The sequence below is a fragment of the Pseudochaenichthys georgianus genome, chromosome 1 (genome assembly GCF_902827115.2).
Source record: "Pseudochaenichthys georgianus chromosome 1, fPseGeo1.2, whole genome shotgun sequence".
Classification (NCBI taxonomy): Eukaryota; Metazoa; Chordata; class Actinopteri; order Perciformes; family Channichthyidae; genus Pseudochaenichthys; species Pseudochaenichthys georgianus.
Window position 1 is genome coordinate 32,535,585 of NC_047503.1, and position 16,131 is coordinate 32,551,715.

General features: G+C 39.6%; 1 protein-coding gene across 3 annotated transcripts; it reads left to right on the plus strand.

The window, feature by feature from the left end:
- The first annotated feature begins 1,952 nt into the window (after positions 1 to 1,952).
- Positions 1,953 to 16,064, plus strand: LOC117447223 (coiled-coil domain-containing protein 149-like). Of its 3 annotated transcripts, XM_034083907.2 has the most exons (13): positions 1,953 to 2,142; positions 4,192 to 4,353; positions 4,499 to 4,537; positions 4,701 to 4,808; positions 8,590 to 8,706; positions 9,090 to 9,262; positions 9,461 to 9,533; positions 10,098 to 10,182; positions 10,331 to 10,478; positions 10,587 to 10,663; positions 13,401 to 13,436; positions 14,041 to 14,106; positions 14,202 to 16,064. In XM_034083907.2, the coding sequence occupies exons 1-13, from the start codon at positions 2,092 to 2,094 to the stop codon at positions 14,783 to 14,785; spliced, it is 1,719 nt and encodes a 572-aa protein (XP_033939798.1). In that variant the 5' UTR covers positions 1,953 to 2,091; the 3' UTR covers positions 14,786 to 16,064. The 3 variants fall into 3 exon arrangements, with proteins under 3 accessions (XP_033939798.1, XP_033939805.1, XP_033939813.1); XM_034083914.2 differs by lacking the exon at positions 13,401 to 13,436; XM_034083922.2 differs by lacking the exons at positions 10,331 to 10,478; positions 10,587 to 10,663; positions 13,401 to 13,436.
- The last annotated feature ends 67 nt before the right edge of the window (positions 16,065 to 16,131 follow it).

The window sequence follows — 16,131 nt, forward strand, 5'->3', positions numbered from 1 at the left end:
GCAGGAAAAGAACACCGACAGGCTGATCAGGAGCTTGACGTGAAGCGGAGGGATCTAGATCGGCATGAAGGTGTTCTTTTCCCCATAATGACCGCGCTGCTGCACATTATGCCGCTTATTACATGGCCACATTCTCAACAAAGTAACGACATGACTCACAATATTAATTGAAATGCTTTTGTGGATTTAGAAAATTATTTTATTGATTTAAAAAATAATTGTATTTAAATGTACATGCATCCGCTAAGAAAAATAGTCCGTTGTTACTGTTTGAACTAACGTAGCAACGGCAGGAACTGCTTCGATAGCGTTTTTGAGGAGCTTTTTGATTACAGATTTGAAAAAATCGTTGCTTGCTTTAATAGTAGCACAATTCATTATGTCAAACCTTGGGAAGTATCTAGATATCCCTGCCCTAATGCCAAAGTAACTGGCAACTGAATATGTGTCGCCGTCTGACCTATGTCTGGACCGCTGCGTAAAAAGGAGGGTTTCTGCCCGTTACTTCTCCGCTGTTTTCTTGTCGCTCTTGTCTTGTCAGCTAGTTTCAGCCAAACTGTATACAGTTAAATCGAACGTACTTCTTTGTGCAGATGTGAGCGTCCTTAACAACGGTCAATAAATCCTTGACAGCGGTCTGTCTGTTCTGGATTAAAAACGTGTCACGTGTTTTGAATTGACCAATCAGAATCGAGTATTCAACAAAGTCATGTAATAATGTTTTTTAACGGACCTTTTTTGATTATATAATCATTTCTGTTGATCTCCAGACTAACAGCAGCATGAGAATAACCTGCCGAAAGTGCCGATGCTCCATGGCAGAGGCTCCGCTAGAAATTGCCGGGATTTGCGTTTGTACCCCCTTAATGTCTGACCAATGGTTGAACAGCATTTCCGTGCACATGACTTGTGTTTAAAGTTTATAGTCCCTTTGAGTTTTTGCCAGTGTGAACGCAAACCGAACCTTCTGAAAAATGAAACAATGTAACAAACTGTGGTATGGTGCGCACCAGAGAGCGGACTATTAGGTGTGAACACACCCTTAGGATCATACCTGTGTTTAGTCTAAGGTAAATGTGTGCATTTTATTATAAAGTTGTGTATATTTACAGACTGTTGCAAAAACTAAGAAGCTTATAAACATCAGGTTTAAAACTAAAAGAGCTTTACAAAAAAGTAACACAATGAAAGATGTTTGGAGTTTTATTTGAGTTATCAATTTACATTTTTTGTCAAAGAGATGCTGATTTGAAACCGTTGTTACATATAGTTACGGCATTTCCTGTTTCTGCCGGAGAGAGGGGAGTTGGTCCCAAAGCTTGCCACTGTATGTACTACCTCCATCTGACAGGAGGGAGCCTCGTTGAGCTGCGAGTGTGGCTACAGACGGAGTTCACTCCATCACGGAGGGGTAGGGTTGAGGGAGTGGTTTGGGATTGGGCCTTAGTCTTGAGGCTTTGATGTGATTGATGCAGCTTTTAAAAGCCTCTTGAGATAAACCATCTTGTCAGATCCCTCCCCTCCTGCTCTCCAGACTTTATCGTTCTGCTGCCAAGTAACTCCATGTTTACTTTTCTTTATCTACTATCGATTTTTGTTTTTCATTGATTTCCACAAAATAAAAATACAGTTTCCTCTACTTCAATTTGTAACTATAAGGACATGAACATTTACATTAAGATGCATATTTGATTTAAGTCAGTGGATAAATAAAGATATTTTTGACATTATACTGTAGAAGGTTATAAGCAGCTAAAATCATATATTTTATCATTATTTATCATATGAATACTAACCTCATGTTGGCCTCTTTAATGTATTTAAAGCTACATCGTTGTTAACCAATGTAGGTCTCCATACAAAGCTACTAGTCCACTATTAACGCTTAGTTCCTATTTTTACGAGGGTTTCCAAATGCGTCGTGACGCATCTCTCACGTCAGTGACGTCCGGAAGTGATACAGCTCCTGTTCCTCGATCAATTAATCCACGGTTTTGATGCGTCTTTAAATCCGATCACAACCCAGTGACGCTGTTTTGAAACTCACCTTGCGTCATTACTATATATTTTTTCCCTGCAGTGCGGAGAGCGATGGATCCGAGCAGGAGGAGCGAGAGCGACTGGCAGGGTCTGGTGAACGAGGTGAGGAGAAATCCGCAGAGAGGAGCCTAACCTCCACCAGTGTTCGTGCAGCAAACTATTTCATTAGGGCTTCATTTGTGTCGTTTCACACTCTTTGAATGCGGTGTTTCGCCTCCTGTTTGTATCCACAGCCAGGTGAAGATGTCGTTTAGATTAACGGAGTAAAGAGGATTAAATCTCTGCCTGTGCAAGGAAGTAGATCTGTGTTTTCCTTTTATACATGCAGAGCCTGATGCCATACAGAGATGATGACATACAGCCTGCAGGTGTATTTACTTTTCACTACGCATAATCTGTCACAATCAATACATTTAGATGACCACGATGAGCTCGTGGCGAGTTTATGATCCCTCTTATGTACATGTCTAATAGTCAGATCCAGTAAATTGTAGAAGCAAATCTTACTGTCTGGTATGACTGACAACATTACAAATGATAAGCCATATAAGCAGAATGTTTCAACACTTTAGCAAGTGCAGGTCTAATACATTTAGAAAACATTTATAGAAAACAGGCCTGATAATTGCTGGATCATTTATTGAGCAAAAATAAAAAGATCTGTTCCTGCTCCTTTTATATGATTGGAAATACAATATCTCTGGGTTTCGGGAAATGTTGTTGGGCATTTTTCTGTATTTTCTTTTTAATTGACTAATGAGTCACCGTAAGGTGCATTTGAGACTTCCCCATTTCCAAAAAAAGCTGAGATTTTCCATTGATCTTCATATTCATTGTATTGAAATGATAATATTTATGCTGTTAGAAATGGATGTTGGTCAATCTCCCACATTTTTTATAAATGAACTGCAGGCAGACAATGTAAACATCAAACATTTATCCACCCTGACATGGACAAATTCAAAGTAGAGTAAATACATTGTAATTACATAATGATTATAAAATGTACATTTTCAGAAAGATATTTAGTCCCTTTCTCAACAATATATTTCAGTTAATGGAAAAAGTATTTGGATAATAATGAAATTATGGCAAACTATTTGTACCATGTCCACCCTGTCATGGAAGGCTTGCTGACAGGGTGGACATTTTTGGCTAATATTAGCATTTAATGAGCACATGGTGGACCTTCAGTTAGCAACATGATTCAGTTACCAAGGTGACTGTGTACTGTACTGTTTAACAAATATATTTCGAATTTCTGAAAGGTTTTTTTATATTAATTGATATTTCACTATGACTGAGTGGACATGTTAAGCTTGACAACATCCAACTACACACATAATATGATTTACAATTACGAAATATAAGTTTAAATACTTACTCTGCAACTAGCCAATGTCTCAGCCTCCATTGAGGAAAGACAATATGGTGGTAGTCACTGAAAACATCAGATGTTGTTTATGGAGCAGTTACCCCTTAATGACAAGGTGGAAGGCAATGTCAGGGACACATGCAAAATGTTCAATATTATTATGAAAATAGAATATACATGATCAAAATGACTCGTTTTATCAAATAACTTGTTGTGGACATATAATTATTTAAAAAATGTAGTATCATTTAATCACGTATTACACACACTGTAGTTAGCAGAGCAGTGTGTGGGACATGACAAAATCACGTACATCCAATGAAAAAATACGGTATAAAATGAAGGAAACACATTTCAAGAGATTTATCATTGTACTGATATGTGTGTAAATGTTTGGCCATTTATAATAAGACAGAGACTGAGTGATTCTGATGGGGAAACCAAAGTTACTTTATAGTGATATTGACTCTATTAATCAAAAACATAACAGCAGATGTATCAATAATGAAAATAATCATAATTTACAGCCCTAAAAAGGGGAATTTCTGACCTAAACAGATGTCATGACAGAAATCAACATCAGAAGTTCTCATGTGGTTATTTTAATATGCAATATCGTGAATATTGGCTGCACTGCTTCATTATCTTTTCTTATAAACAATAATATTAAGTTGCTGGCTTTTGAAAGATGACACTGCCTACCTAGCCAGTATGATTCAGTATGCATGTAACACATTTATTTAACTTTCTCTTAAAACATTTGTTCTTACACGCAGTTCCTCGTTTGTAAGCGGAAGTTGGAGAGTAAGAAGGAAGCTCTCCTGATTCTGTCGAAGGAGCTGGACACCTGCCAGCAGGAGAGGGATCAGTACCAGCTGATGGCCAACCAGCTGCGGGAGAGACACCAAGGACTCAAGAAGAAGTACAGAGAGCTCATTGTAAGCAACAATTGTACAGACGTAACGATACATCATCGTAAAAAAAATAGGCAGAATAAATGGCAGAACAGAAAAGATATTTGCCAAAAATAAATGTTCAACAATTTGCATTAAATTACCATTCCCTTGTTGTTATTACTAACAGGATGGAGATCCCACTCTGCCTCCTGAGAAAAGGAATCAAGTAAGTGATTTTGACATATACTCAAAATGGCTGAAATGGCTATTAACATAAAAGTATTGTTCTGTAGCCTATATCTTTAATTGTTTATCGTGAATATATTAATGTAACAGACCAATTATAAGTCTGTGTAGTGGTAGTGATCGTATCTTCATGTCCTCTTCAGGTGAATTTAGCCCAGCTACTGAGGGACTCCAGAGAAAAGAGCAGTGAACTTTCTGAGGAGGTGAAAGAGCTGAAACAACGCCTGGTGGAAGCTCAAGGTGACAACAAGGTAAACACTGTTCAACATACTGGACATTGCAATTAAATTTAAAGGAGACCTATCATGCTATATTTAAATGATATAGTGTATGACCATACCTATATAAGGTATATTTATACATTTTATTTTTCAAAATACCAAACAGATCATTTTTTAGACATGTCTCGTTTCGCTCATTTTCGCTCTATTCCAAGCCCGTCTTTGAAAATTCTGAGCAGCAGCTGACCACGCCCCCCTGCAGAAGAGCAGGCATGAGCCGGCGAGAGTCACGTTACCATGCTTGCTGTGATTACGAGTGTGTAATAAACATGTCATCTCAGAGCAATGCATGTGTTCAAGCATATTATCAATTTGATCCAGAGACTGACTTACGATGCTTGCTCCTTATTCCGTTCATATTTTGACTAATTAGCAAGAATGCAATGTGTACAGTTTGTAACGCAAAAACAGCGATATATATATATTTATAATGGGAGACATTCATATTTTCAGCATATATACAATGGCCTCATTGCGTTTATTAATAGTTTACAGTCCTTTTCTTCCAACATCGTGCAACAACCGTTGGAAAGTTGAATAACTTAGGATGATAAAAAGTATAACTCCAACAACACCTCAGTTGTCAGCAATGTGTGTAGTTTCATGTGTTTTTAAAAGCTCAGTTATCGACTTCTTTGTGCAAATTGCGCCACGATGCCTTCTGAACGGAGAATGTGCTGCATGGAGATACCACAGGTAACATTTTTGACAGCTTTACTAAGTTGTCTGTTTAAATACATTTTTCACATGTCATTCAATATATGTTTATCACAATGTGTCAAGACGGATGCAGTAACTTGAGGACTCTGTAACCTGTATGGTGGACCATCCTGGATTGGAGCCTGTGTGCCTAAATATGTTCTCCCTGCAGAATGCGTTGAATATTTACAGAGCAGAACCTGGTGGACTACAGTTGAGGCAAATAGAGCAGTGAGTGGTTTGTTTGTTTTGACTGAAATTGTAAAACGAATGCTAATATTGTTCATGGAAATAAATACTGGTGTATATGGCTTTATGCAATCTTTCATTCTGTCATTGTACATGTACTATTATATTATATACTACACAGCAATGGCATAACACACCCATGTGTACGACAAAAAGGTCCACACACACAACCTTATGCTTTTGAAATCAGAATATTCTTTACCTATCCAAACATGAATAATCATGACACATTTTGATATAAACTCGGAACTTTATTTTCAAAATCAACGGTTAAAAAAACCCATACAAAAACTAAATGTAGCCTACTTGTATTTAGTATAAATGACACTAAATATTTTTACAGAAGCTTTGTGAGCTGGTGCTGGGGCTTCCTTGGACGCAGGATCAGAGTGGTGATTCCGGCCTGCGTTGTCCTCAGGATACGCAGGGAGTTTCCTGATCCGTGAAATGTCGATGTTGGGTTCAGACAGCAGCCAAATTGAACCGTGTAGCATACCCGGCGATGACCTCCTCCCTGTCAGGTCGCTCATAATGGTGCAGGGTCCACAAAGACTTGGTCGAAGATGAGGTCCATCAAGTTGGCCACGTAGGGCTGTGCAATGGTAAAAAAAGCACAACAAAAAATGTGGCTGGGATTAGTATATGCATGTAAAAAACTGAAACTTCTTTCTAATTTTTTTATTTTATATTTGTAAATAGTTGTATAATAAATATTTTAAACACTTACGGAATGTGGGGTAAGTCTTTACTGGTTTTGCTCTGCATTCTCCCTTCCTGGCCTTTGGGAACTGCAGTTTATAAGAGGGTTTCCAGTGGATGTAGTGGCTTGTGCACGCTCAGCGTTTTCATTGTAGTGCAGGGCTGCCAGGTACAGTCTTTCATTTCCGCCATGATAAAAAAAAATGTAAATAATAGCAAAGGATGTACACATTGTCACTAATTAGTAAGTATGTGAGGTGCTGGCCTGTAAAGAAGAACACATAGTTAGAACAAAATCATCTCAACTTAGTATTCAGGATGAGAAAATACTATTTGGATAAATATAGTCTGAAATCCCTAAAACTCTCTATTTAGCAAAGCTCTCTATTTAGCAAAGCTCTTTGCTTAGCCTTTTCCAATCCGAGTTAGTTTTGAACCGTAACGTGCATGCTGTGTTTCTGACTCAATACAGGTGATGTGTTGGAGAGGGGCTGAGCTCAGTAGACTGACTGTAATGAGTGCTAGCCACTAATTAGCCTGTTGCTAGAGGTAAGGCCTTGTCAACAACAACAGACCAACGGGGCTTTAGCTCAGTTTTACTCGTGGTGTGTCCCCCCCCTCGCATACATACACAGTGTTGTATCCTAACACACCCCCATTTATATTCATGTACGCAAACAAGTAAACACACAAAAGCTTTTACATATAACGCTGCAAAAAACGGCATGTCTCATTAGCGTAGCGTAGCTTAGCTTACAGATCGATGATATCTGATCGTTCTTACAGACTACAATCTCAAAAGCTTTTAAATATAACGCTGGGAAAAATGGCATGTCTCATTAGCGTAGCGTAGCTTAGCTTCCAGATCGATGATATCTGATCGTTCTTACAGACTACAATCACAAAAGCTTTTACATATAACGCTGGAAAAAACGGCACTTGCCTACAGAAGATTACGTTTGTTATTATAACTTACTCAATATGATTTTAGAGGATACAAAATACTAATAAATAGGAGAATAAATACTTGTGTTATCGCCTAGGGCGTGGCTTTACAGCCTTCACACAGATCGCCATTACGGCAGTATGTTTGAACATGTTAGCAAATGCCTGATAATTCAAATAAAAGACAAAGCAAAGACTGCGGAGCGTACAAAATAAAATGCTACAAAAATATATAAACACCTAACCGATTACTATTTGGGTTTGAGGCGACATTGATACGGCGAAGCTACATGCTACATGCTACAAGCTAGAGATAGCTTTATCAGGAAAAACACCGCTAAATAAAAACGTACAGCTTCAAAATTGGATGTGTCCTCACTGGCCTGGTCCCGGATGGTTGGTATTGATCCCGGGTTTAACATTACTTTGGAGGCATATCCGTGTTTGACTTGAGAGAAGTTCATAAACATGTCCGTGGTAAAATGTTTGGAACACACAAACAGAAATCTGCCGTGGTCTTCTGGCACATGTCCCTTGTAAATGAAGTCTAGCCACAGATTCATTTCTTTTTCCACTGATGGCATTGCATGCAGTCCCCTGTCCCGCGTCTTGCAGCCAGCAATAGCACAACGTTTAACTGGCTTAGACATCCTGGCAAGAGCAGGCAAAAACACAGATGTGGGTTGATTTAGCCTGCCGATAGCCTATATGCGAATGAGAGGTTTGGCAATGCAGGCTCATTCCCCTGATAGGTGGAGAGTTGACCAATAAGCCGAGGACTTCTCTGTGACTTCTCTGTGACGTAGAAAAGTGTTGAAATCTGGATCCGTTTTTTTCAGATCCGTTGCAGCCCCTTTTTTAGAGATTTGGCGAAGGAGGAAAATAGAGAGGGTTGTGTTTTCTGACACTTGGTGAGTTCCCTGGAACACCGGGGACACATATTCATGTATAACAGACGTACAAAGGTCCATTTTGCATGATAGGTCCCCTTTAAATATGAATAGTTCTCTTTTTCGGTCTTGCATATATTACCAATATTTATAGTTAAGAATGTATCTGATTTGAGTCGGCATAAAAGTTCATGCAGAAAAAGAGATTTATCAGATTAAATAAAGCAGAAAACTGCAAAATACAAAACGATGTATCTCTCTCCCAACAGCTTTTACGAATGACCATCACCAAACAGAGGCTTGGAGACGAGGAGGTCGGCACTCGACACTTTCCTGCTCATGAGCGAGAGGATCTGGTCCGACAGTTAGAAAGAGCCGGAGAGCAGGTGAGAGGGCTGCTTCCTGTTGTTTATTTGTTTTAATGCAATCATTTAGATTATGAAGGTGACTTTCAGTTAATGGCTTTTTGGTGAACGCATCATGACATTTAACAGAAGTAGTACTTGTAAAAATGTTCTTAAAATCCTGCATTTAAAATATGAACATTAGTTTTGTAACAGTATGTAAGTACAGAGAGACATTGTATTTATGACCTGGTTAAACTTATTCAAAGAAAAAAGTCAACAACTTTGCTATTAGATTTAAATGTAGTCCAACCTGACATAGTTAGTTTTTCTTACTAACACTATCCAACTATAGGAGGCTTTCTTAGAGAGGTGAACTTACAATGTGTATCACAAATGTATTGGTATGTTTTGTGTGTCTGCAGAACGAGGTCCTGGAGCACAGCGTGAAGTCGCTCACAGACGAGCTTCAGGACGTTCGAGCGGAGCGGGACGTGTTTCAGCAGAAGGCTCATCGGCTCAATGCGGAGATCAACCACATCCTGGGCAACGATGAGATACGCATTTTAGACGTCGATGCACTCTGCATGGAGAACAGGTTTGTTTCTTTAAAATAAAAAAGTCACTGTTAGTGTGTCTGCAACAGTTATTTCACAGTTTAAGGTTCAATCTATAACTTTGGATTGTATATTTATGTTTAATCAGCTGGTAAATTAAAAAAGATGATGATAAAATGTGAAAGTACATTTATTGATTGGCTTCTAATATTATAATTATTATTATAATTATATCCCAGGTATTTGCATGAGCGTTTCTGTCAACTTCAAGAAGAAATCCATTTGCTCAAATCAAACCTGGTGAAGTACAAGGTAGCTACATATTTTATTGTGATTTTCTTATTTGTTAAATATCTTACTCTTACAGTATTTTTAACTACTTATTAATGAAATGAAACCATTTCACTTTTTGCAAATGTTAAAGGTGGGGTAGGTAAGTTTGAGAAACCGGCTCGAGATCGCTAGAATTTGAAAATACACAACCGGAGAAAATCTGCCACTTCCTTATTGAGCCCCTCCTCCAACACACACTAACGCGCACATGACCAATGAGGGCATGAGATCAGTTTGTGCCCCGATGGAAGGCTGACAGGCAGGTAGGCCATCCAATCCGTTAAACGGATTGGTTGTACTTTTTACAGTATTACGGCTTCTACAGATGAAATTTTTTTATGGATTTGTTGTCAAAGCACTTAAGATATTCATTGCTATCGGGGTGTTAAGAGCATTCCATGGAATATAACAAAAAGTGTATCTCGAGCCGGTTTCTGAAACTTACCTACCCCACCTTTAAATGTGAATTTCCTTCTTTTTTTTCAAAATACCTTTCTCTCAGATCACAAACCTCTCATGCCTAATAATTTTCTCTGATTTCAGAGTGCGCTGGACTGCAGGAAAACCTCTAAAATCTGTGGGAAACCTAACAGTAGTGCACTGACTGGGGTGCTCTCTGCTAAACAAGGTCAGAAGGATCAGATATTTTAAAAACAAAATGCACATGTAGACATTTACACAAGCTTTGAAGGAAAATGCAGTTTTAGAAACCCTTGATTTGTAGAAAGCCTAACATGGTGACTGTATTTTAACTGAGAATAATGATGTGTGTGCAGTGAAGGAATTGTTACTGTCTGAAGAAAACGGCTGCAGCTTGCCGGTGACTCCTCAGTCCATCTCAGACCTCAAGTCCCTCGCCACAGCTCTGCTGGAAACCATCCACGAGAAGAACATGGTTATTCAGCACCAACGCCAAATCAACAAGTACTCAATCTCGTACCTAACACACATACCTAATGCACTGTAATCTCTATCAATAAGGCCGGAAGAAAACATGAAAATATCTTTGTTTTTGTTCCTTTTTGTTGTTAGGATTCTGGGAAACCGAGTAGCAGAGCTGGAGAAGAAACTAAAATCATTAGAAATGTCTGGATTATGGAGCCTGCCAGGTGAACACCATTATCTTAAAGTGGACCTATTATGCTATATTTGAATAGTATATTGTAGGGCCATACCTACCTATATAAAACATGTCTGTGATGTTTTTTTTTCAAAATACCAAACAGATCATGCATTTTAGCCATGCCTCATTTCGCTCCATTTGCTCTTTTCCAGCCCTGTTTTTGCAAGGGCTGATTCTGTGACGTAGCTTTAATGCAAATGAGCTGGAGCTGACCACGCCCCCCCTGCAGGAGAGGGGGGTGTGCTCAAAGATCAGCTGCTGGGCTCTCAGAAGAGGGGGAGGAAAAGAGAGGCTCCGTCCTCCGTGTATTATTATTATAGACATGTTGACCAGCGAAAAAAAATCTAACTGAAACTCTGCCGCACGGTCCCCTCGTCCCTTGGAAGAGGCGGAGAGGAGGGTGTTTGTCATCTGCTAGTGGACTACCGGAGAGAATTACAGCACTTGCCTCGGGGAGGGATTGCATTGAATTACAGCAGCAGGAGCAAACGCTTGCCTCGGGGAGGGAGAAAAAGAGCCAGAGCGTCCACAGCGGAGAATAAACAGAAAGGCAACCATGACAACCATGCGCGGGAAGTCTTCCTAGCTGCTTTTGTGCCAGACTACAGCCTGACAGACTTACAGGCCTGGCATACAGTGGGGCAAACAAGGGCGGTGGTGGTGAAGTCGATAAGGACTTGGCTTGGGCACTGGAAGGTCACCAGTTCAAGTCCCGGCAAGACCAAGTGCTACCGAGGTGTCCCTGAGCAAGGCACCGTTCCCCACACTGCTCCCCGGGCGCCGTTCAAAATGGCAGCACACTGCTCCTAACACTAGGATGGGTCAAATGCAGAGAAATAATTTCCCCACGAGGGATTAATAAAAGTCCATCTTATTTAGTCAGCCACCAATTGTGCAAGTTCTCCCACTTAAAAAGATGATAGAGGCCTGTAATTTTCATCCTAGGTACACTTCAACTATGAGAGACAGAATGGGGGGAAAGAATCCAGGAAATCACATTGTAGGATTTTTAATGAATTTATTGGTAAATTCCTCGGTAAAATAAGTATTTGGTCACCTACAAACAAACAAGATTTCTGGCTCTCACAGACCTGTAACTTCTTCTTTAAGAGCCTCCTCTGTCCTCCACTTGTTAACTGTATTAATGGCACCTGTTTGAACTCGTTATCAGTATAAAAGACACCTGTCCACAACCTCAAACAGTCACACTCCAAACTCCACTATGGCGAAGACCAAAGAGCTGTCAAAGGACACCAGAAACAAAATTGTAGACCTGCACCAGGCTGGGAAGACTGAATCTGCAATAGGTAAGCAGCTTGGTGTGAAGAAATCAACTGTGGGAGCAATTATTATAAAATGGTAGACATACAAGACCACTGATAATCTCCCTCGATCTGGGCCTCCACGCAAGATCTCACCCCGTGGGGTCAAAATGATCACAAGAACGGTGAGCAAAAATCCCAGAACCACACGGGGGGACCCAGTCAATGACCTGCAGAGAGCTGGGACCAAAGTAACAAAGGCTACCATCAGTAACACACTACGCTGCCAGGGACTCAAATCCTGCAGTGCCAGACGTGTCCCCCTGCTTAAGCCAGTACATGTCCAGGCCCGTCTGAAGTTTGCTAGAGAGCATTTAGATGATCCAGAAGAGGATTGGGAGAATATCATATGGTCAGATGAAACCAAAATAGAACTTTTTGGTAAAAACTCAAGTAGATGTGTTTGGAGGAGAAAGAATGCTGAGTTGCATCCAAAGAACACCATACCTACTGTGAAACATGGGGGTGGAAACATCATGCTTTGGGGCTGCTTTTCTGCAAAGGGACCAGGACGACTGATCCGTGTAAAGGAAAGAATGACTGGGGCCATGTATGGTGAGATTTTGAGTGACAACCTCCTTCCATCAGCAAGGGCATTGAAGATGAAACGTGGCTGGGTCTTGCAGCATGACAATGATCCCAAACACACCGCCCGGGCAACGAAGGAGTGGCTTCGTAAGAAGCATTTCAAGGTCCTGGAGTGGCCTAGCCAGTCTCCAGATCTCAACCCCATAGAAAATCTTTGGAGGGAGTTGAAAGTCCGTGTTGCCCAGCGACAGCCCCAAAACATCACTACTCTAGAGGAGATCTGCATGGAGGAATTTTTGTCTCATATTGTCTCTCATAGTTGAGGGAGGCTGTGGGAGGCTGTGCTCCGCGGGGTTACCCCCGCGCAGCACACCCTCCCGGCCATACCTAGGATGACAATTACAGGCCTCTCATCTTTTTAAGTGGGAGAACTTGCACAATTGGTGGCTGACTAAATACTTTTTTGTCCCACTGTATGTACTACAGCGTCTCCAGCGCTTTCGAGTGGCAATGGCCATGGCCCAACCTCTCATTCCCCTGATAGGTGGAGAGTTGCCCATATAGGCGGAGCACCCCTTTTCTGACATCAGAGAAATTCAAATCTGTATCAGCTCCGTTGCAGCCCCGTTTTTAGAGATTTGGGTATGGAGGAAAAGAGAGAGGGTTGTGTTTTCTGACACTTGGTGAGGTCCCTGACACACAGGGGACACATATTCATGCATAAAAGACGTACAAAAGTGCATTTTGCACGATAGGTCCCCTTTAATATACTGAAACTAATGTGCTTCATTGAAATGTGTATTCTACTTGCTTTTTCCAATAATTGACATGCCTTATCCTTCCTTCTGTCCTTTTGCTTCTTGCTTCCTGAAGGCCTGACTTATAATGTGTCTCTGGGAATTTATGGAAGTACGTTTCTCTCACTTTCTCTTAATACTTTTTAACATGCAAACTTCATCTTCTTCAATAACTTCTCATACTTTCCCAAATTAATGTACTATTTTCTATTCAATACAACAGTGACAAGCATTGTTGGAACTCATACTCGATGTTTTAATAGAAATAGCAAATGAAAATGTAGAATAATAGTTTATTACAAGTAGCAATTCTGAATTAAAAATGATTAGCATCAAAATATACTTAAAGTACCAAAATAATTGTTGATGCATTAAAATGTACCACCCTTAAATGTGGCAGATTTTAAAGGTGTAGATTATGTTTTATTAAATAATACTGCTTAATAACTTATAAATATCACCAAGTAATTGTTCTTCAATTCAATACATTATATGGTGTTTTTAATATGTTGCATTATTAGCAGTAACTTAACTTATAAAATAAATCTAACTACATTTGTTGACTTGTGGAGTAGAATTTCTCATGTAGTACTAATAATAAAAAATTGGACATAAGTAAAGTAAATGGACTTAGTCATTTTCCACCACAGCAACAGCTTTCTGGATGTCTCATGCTTTTATTAAGGCTTACTTTGAATTATATTTTGTCATAATAGGAGGAAAAGAAACCATCATCCTGAACACTCAGCAGGCGGAGACAACAGAGTCTCCTGGAAAGGAAGGTGAGGGATAAATGTGCCCTAAACTTCTCTCAGTGTACGCCATCTATGGTTTTGTGTTGCGGAGATTACATTTCTTAAATCTTCTATTCATATAGGTGATGAAGTGTCAGAAGAAATAGCCGTGGATCAGCAGAGCTCCACAGAAATCTCCATCCAAGAGAGTGAACCCCCCGCTGTGTCAGGTAATGGAGAGGAGCCTCTCATGGAGGCACCATCGGCGTCCAGCGAGGAAACGTGCCAACCTGCCGAGGAAGAGCCAGCCAGCCCTCAGACACAAACACCAGACAGTGAGGAGTGTCCTGACATCGGCCAATCACAGGTCACAACGGATTTAACCATTCAGCAGTCAAGAGAAGAGGAGTGTGTGCGTGTTTCCTCTCCAACACAACATCCGTCAGACCTCTGCCACATACAGCAAACTTTAGAGAACTCTGACCCCACAGGAGAAAGTGAGGAAGAGTCAGAGAAATGCACTGAAAATGTTGAAACAGAGTGTATTTTGATACAGGAAAACATCAATAGCACAATGTCACCTGCTGAAGAAGAGCAGGAGGACGTCCAGTCAAACCAGGAGACAGAGCTTACAGAGGAGACAGATGTTTGTAAGTCAGGAAATGTGAAGTCTTCCACGAGCCGCTCTCGTGGTTCAGAGCATCAGGAGAAATCCTCAGAAACATGAGGATAATTGATACATTATTAATGCTACTTGATTCATTGTTATGAATAATGAAACACACCTGAGTTGTTAGGATTGACTGACAGTAGAAAAATGAATATATCCCTGTCAGAGGAACGGGAACGCCTCCTGAGAAACAAAACAAATATCTATATGTCCACTGTCAGTAACCAACAATGTTATTTATGGTTTAATTTGATCTGTTTTGAGTCTTATGTATAAATGGTCCAAAGAATGTTGAAACCTGAGCGTAACACCCACATGTGATTGTTGAACAATACGCTGCTATAACAGCCTCCAAAACTTGTTTGGAGCTCATTTTGGCAGAGATTAGCTTCCTTCCTAAAACAGGGAACCCAAACCTTAGCCAGAAAGTTTGAAGCTTTATAATGCGTTTGTATCAGAGCGGGAGGAACTATGATTCAAGTTCATTTAAAAAGTATCAAAAAAGGGCTGTGGAATTTGTGTTTCATAGAGTTTGACCAGATTTAGATTTCTCTGCATTGACACAAAATGTCAGTCTTTGAGATTTACTTAAGACTGACTATGAACCCAACATTGAAGGAGAATGTAATTGTAATAACATGTCTAATGTTGACTCTGGAATAAGACACTGATTTAGGTTTTCTATAGAACTAACACAAAAATAAAGGGACACGTGTAATTGCATTTGTCATGAACTTAAAGAGGTGTGGTTGCTTAGGATTTCTCCTTTATCTTTCTACCTCCGTCCACATTTAGGAAACCATGTTAAAGATCTCTACAACAAATAAATCAGCCAGATGTTTAGCTTAAGCAGCAACTTTATTTTCTTTAAAAACAATGCAAACATTTCCAAAACACTTCATTTATTATTCTCCTAAATGATAAAATGTGGGATATTTTGCTTTTTTGCTAAACACTTTCACAAACAAATGTATCAGCTATATAGAATGCTGCATGACACTATTAAGGACAGTTGACTTTGAACAAATGTAGTGAAGATAACATTTAGTGAACTAACTAGTCTGTTACACAGAACCCACAACATTACCAGCACTGACGTTTTGGTCATGTTTGGTAGCAAAAAGTACTAACTCATCAGAAAGAAATACCACAACCATATGTGTTGAATGTGAACAACATGGATTTATTTCAGTAAAATAAATGATTTAACTGAATAAAAACATGTTTTAAGTATAGAATCATATAGAAACCTGTACTGCACAGATATAATGTTTTTTTTTGTAAATGTGATAATATATTTGAAATGACATTCACATGCAAATGAATGCATTTGTAATGAATACCATGTTAACCTTCTTAGCTCGGGTAGTGTCGTTACTTTGGTCATAAACTAAAATGTAAAC